General features: G+C 41.2%; 1 protein-coding gene across 1 annotated transcript; it reads left to right on the forward strand.

Annotated features, from left to right (window-relative positions):
* Positions 1–641: 641 nt before the first annotated feature.
* Positions 642–1,267, forward strand: LOC148544828 (uncharacterized). Its single transcript, XM_088498996.1, has 2 exons — positions 642–645; positions 759–1,267. Exons 1-2 carry the CDS (start codon positions 642–644, stop codon positions 1,265–1,267), a joined length of 513 nt encoding a protein of 170 aa, XP_088355122.1.
* Positions 1,268–5,501: the final 4,234 nt, after the last annotated feature.

Below are 5,501 nucleotides of genomic sequence, written 5' to 3' on the forward strand. Positions count from 1 at the left end.
CTTTCCTCCTAATTTTACTAACCATCAAAAGGACAAGCTCGAAAGCGAGTCCAAATATTATATATGAGATGACCCATATTTATGGAGATGTGGTGCTGACCAAATAATTAGAAGATGTGTGCCACAATCAGAATTCTAGTCAATTTTAGAGGCTTGCCACTCTTCTGAGAGTGGTGGACATTTTGGACCTCAAAGAATAGCTAGAAAAATTTTAGACTGTGGATTCTGGTGGCCCACACTTTTTAAGGATGCAACTGCTTTCTGTGAATCTTGCTCTCCATGCCAAAGGTTTGGGAATATATCCAAGAGGGATGAGATGCCCCAACAACTTATGTTGTTCTGTAAAATTTTTTATGTTTGGGGTATTGACTTCATGGGTCCATTTCCAAACTCTAGTGGTTTCTTATACATATTGTTAGCTGTTGATTATATTTCTAAATGGGTGGAAGCAATTCCTACCCGTACTGATGATGCTAATGTTGTTGTCTTCTTTGTTTGAAATAATATTATCTGTCGCTTTGGATCACCACGAGTAATCGTGAGTGATTAAGGCACTCATTTTTGTAACAGGAGATTGACAGGTCTACTGAAGAAACATGGCATTGTTCACAAGGTGGCGATGACTTACCATCCCCAGACCAATGGGCAAGCCGAGGTGTCTAACAGAGAGATAAAGTGCACATTAGAGAAGATTTTCAAGCCTTATAGAAGAGACTGGAGTACCAGGCTTGCAGATGTGCTTTGGGCTTATCGGACAGCTTACAAGATACCAATCGGAATAAGTCTATTTTGCCTAGTCTATGGGAAAGTTTGTCACCTCCCAGTGGAGGTGGAACACAAAGCTTTCTGGGCGGTGAGGGAATGCAACTTGGGATTGGAGGGAGCCAGAGTTGAAAGGAAGTTGCAACTACAGGAATTAGAGAACCTTCGGCTAGAGACATATGAGAACTCCAGGCTATACAAAGAGAGGGTGAAGGCTGTGCATGACAAGAACATCAAGAGAAGGGAGTTTAGACCAGGGGAGTTAGTCTTGGTCTACAACTCAATGCTGAGACTCATGCCAGGCAAGTTCAGATCTAGGTGGAAAGGACCCTACAGTGTAGAAAAGGCAAAACCATATGGAGTCTTCCACCTGAGTCATCCTTCAAGCCCCAACTTCTTGAAAGTCAATGACCACCGCTTCAAGCTCTACCATGGTGAGAAGATGAAGAACAACAAGGAGCTGGAGATTTTCCACTTGGCGGATCCAGCAACAAAAGAAGACTGAGCTTGTGGATCGTCCAACTTAAGGACGTTAAAGAAAAGTGCTAGGTGGGAGACAATCCACCATGGTACAATCTTTCATTTTTATTATTAGTTCTATGTTATTTTTATCAGTGTCATGTTCTGCATATATACATTTATTCTGCATAAAAAAAAGCATTCGAGGTGCAAGTGTCTATGATGTGCACGCTCATGCGTAAATGCGAAAAATATTGGGATTGAACAGAGAGTTATGCAGGAGCAGTGCAGGAGGGGTGCCTGGTGCACAAGCCAACCCACGCGTACGCATGCCTCACGCGTACGCGTCACCTGTGGTTTTGGCAACCCATGCGTAAGCGTCTATAAGGCGTATGCGTGGACCTGAAAATCGGCATAAAGGAGTGGTTGAACAGAGAGTTCTGCTGGACTCGCGCTGGCATTATGCTAGAGGCACAAATTCACCCACGCGTAGGCGTCCCTGATGCGTACGCGTCATTTTCACTTTATGGCCATCCACGCGTGCGCGTGCCTGACGCGCACGCGTTGTATGCAATTTTGGCCCTAGTACAAATCGAACAGAGAGTTATGCGTGCACGAGGCTGGAATCACGCGACTGGCCCAACCAAGGTCATGCGTACGCGTGACCGATGCTTACGCATCGCCTCCACTTTTGCACAACCCACGCGTACGTGTAGGGGACACGTGCGCGTTGCATGCGCCGCGTCACTTAATCAGCGCACCGCCAGATTTTGTTTTTTCCCCCTCCCAAATCCTAGTTCTCTTTCAATCTTAATTCTTCCTTCTTTCTTCTTTATTCTTTCCCTCTTCTCACTTCTTACTTCTTTCTTCTTCCCTTCTTCCACCACCACCGGCGGACCACCACCGGAGACCACTAACTCCAGCAACTACAATTTCCTTTTCTTTTCCTCTTCTATTCTCACTCCTCTTCTCTCATTCTTACTTCCACTCAACATCCTATTTTTACTTTCTTCTTAAGGTTTCTCTTTTTCCTTTCTCCTACTATTTCTATCTTTTTTTATTTATTGCATTTGTTTATTTTATTTAATTTTAATTAGCATAGTTATTTATACCTTCTTTCTCATTCTTTTATTTTGATTTTTATGTTGGTGTTGGAGCTTTATTTGGGTGATTTCTTTGCTATATTTGAGCTTATGGGTTTTAAGAGGAGTAATTTGACAATTGACATTCCATTTTGGATCTCATATTTGCATGCATTAATTGCTTTAATACTTATTTTTATATTGAACACCAAGTGTTTGTGAAAAAGCCAACATGGAATTTTGATTTCTTTTCTATTCTATTCTTCCTACTTTAATGCCTCTTTTTCACAATCTTTGAATTCCATGTAAGTTGAGTATATTAGTCATTAATTGTCAACATTCAAGTGCTCATTATTTTCTTCCATTTGATACTTATTATTGATATTGATGCTTGAGCTATGCTTCTCATGCCTCTTACTTGCATGCCATGAACCCTCTTGCGTCTAGTTGTTATGATATGCCTTCATGATCTTAATTGATGTCTTACCTACATGTTGTAGCTGCCATATATTTAAGCTATTATCTTTTCTTTGGCATTTATTATCACTTGAAATTTCTTCCTTCCGGGTTTTAGCTATCTATATTTACCATTCTTCCTCTTTCTTTCTTCCTTAGGATGGGTACCAAGAAAGGAAAAGAGAAGGCTACTGACAAGACACCGGCAAGGAAAGACACTAAAAGAGCGGCGGCTAAGGCACAGCCCACTACAAGCGTTAAGCCACCCACGAAGTGGGTGAAGCAGACAATCAAAGTTGATGAGGCAGAAAAGGCATTTCATGCAAGGGACTCTGCATGGTTCACTAACCGTTACTGTTAGCAGATGTTCCCTATCCTGGCTGAGAGAAACTACAATAATGAGCACCTACTCATTTTTCCAACATACTTTGTTGATTTTGTGGAGCCCCGCATTGAATGGAGACAGTAGGATTCTTGACGAGGCAGCTGCGGGAGGTCAATCTATCATGGGTAGTTGAATTCTACTCCAACTTCCACTCGCCTACCCTACAGTATATCTATGTTTGTCAAAAGCAAGTCCCGGTCTCCGAAGGGGCAATTCAGAGAGTATTGGATCTTCCACTGGCCCAGAGGGATTGGACGCCTATCAAGAGGCCTCTCTCAAGTGCTAGACATACCAGTTTGACTGGAACAGCGTCCTTGGAGTCATAGCACAACCTGGCAGCACATGGATCTGTGGACAACATCAGACTCGACCAAAGAGCATCTCAGCTCCAGCACTTACCTTGGAGGCTAGTGTGTGGGCCCAGATTATGTCCCATTATGTCTTTCTGAGCACTCACAAGTCCACCTTCACTGCAGACATGGCTGGTCTCATCTGGTGAATTCTTAAAGAGCAACCCCTCAACTTGCCAAGACACATCCGGCAGGACATGGGACATGTGCAGATTGCGGGCAACCTACCCTTTCCTGCATTGGTTTCGGATCTAGTCTCTATAACAGGGGTCTCCTATAGGGCTGGGGATACCAAGGCCATGATCCCAAGGGTTGATCAGTATGTCCCAAATGGGAAGTATATCAGACCCCCAGTACCTTCTGCAATTTGACATGCAAGCCCGTCTTTATACACCCCCACTACTTCCGCTCCACCATCACCCACACCCCCTACGCCATCCACTACTCAGATATTTCTTCAGATGCTTCAGAGGTTAGACTAGTAAGACCGGCGGATGGAGCAAATGGAGCGCTGCAACAAGCGCCAATACACCTATTTGAAGGAGCTCATTATTAGTACTCACCCACCTTCAGAAGAGAAGGATACTCCGGACTTCACTTCACCTACCAGCACAGAGAGCCATGACGAGCCCGACAGTGGAGGTGATGTTACCAGTCCCACATTGCTCCTTACTGATGGCATGGAAGACCGTGCTAAGCCTTAAGTGTGGAGAGGTCAGTACCTGACTTTCGGAGGTAATCTCTCTCTCTTAACACCAATATGTCTTTTTTCTTTTCTTAGATAGGATAGAGTGCATGATAATAATTGCTTGCATGTGTGTTCTGCTTGGTTGAAGTAATGAGTTTCTTTTTAAGACATTATTTTATAGTATTTCACTGATTCAAATTAAAATAAAAAATTTTTTCTTTTGAACTTGTTTGAAGATTGTAATTTGGAACATGGTTTAGAGCTAAGAACACACAACCTGTGAGATTTTGAGCTTAACGATATGGTTACATTATTTAACCATGATTTTTGTTCTTGTGTGTTTTCTTCTCTATGATTGCAATCTTGGCTTTGTTCCATTCTATATATCCATTATTTAGTGTATATTCATGCATATATGTGATTGAGGCCATTATTTGTTATTAGCTCACTTATCCCAAATAGCCTACCATTTCATTTACCTTTGTTTGCCACTTTGAGACTTTTTATCCCCATCTGTTCTTTATATTACCACATCACTAGCCTTAAGCGGAAAAACAATTAATTACCCGATTTGAATCTTTGGTTAGCTTAAGACAGTATGTGCCAACTAAGTGTGGGAAAATGTGGGAACTTGGGTTGATGAGAATGTGTTGTGTTTTCACTAACAAATATTAGGAATTTGGGTGCTTACTCATGTGAAATCAGAAAAACCATATGCATTGATATATTATGTTTTCATTCATGTTCAAAAAAGAAAAATTTTTAAATTAAAAAAGGAAAAGAAAAGAAATAAATGAATAGTTGATAAAATCACCCCAATGCTAAGTTCAATAAAAGATCAATGCATATGTAATGGTATTAAAGATATTGACACCTGATTATGTAAAAATATGCAAAAGTGAGAATTTGGGTAGCTAAGCATGATTTTAGAGTTATATAGAGTGTATGTGTGTTAGGTGAGAACTTAGGTTAGTCAAAGATTCAAATTATAGCTCACTTGGCCATACATGTACCCTCACCCTTACCTTAGCCCCATTACAACCTTGAAAAGCCCTCATGATATTTGCATTTGTACACTAAATATTTGTTGATTGGTTAGATGAAGAACAAAGTTTTAGAAAGCATGACTAGAGGAGAGTGGAGTGGATTAACCCTAGACACCTGAGCGATTAGAGTGCATATACATTTTCAGTGAGGGTTCAATGCTTGATTCTATGTTCCCGGCTTTCATGAGCTATCTTATTACAAGTTTAATTGTCTCTTATTGTGTGATTTAAATTAGTGGAATCTGATGTATGCTTGTCTTAGAGAATTTGTTT

Source organism: Arachis ipaensis, chromosome B9, assembly GCF_059453495.1.
Source record: "Arachis ipaensis isolate K30076 ecotype BB chromosome B9, ASM5945349v1, whole genome shotgun sequence".
In the NCBI taxonomy this organism is placed as follows: domain Eukaryota; kingdom Viridiplantae; phylum Streptophyta; class Magnoliopsida; order Fabales; family Fabaceae; genus Arachis; species Arachis ipaensis.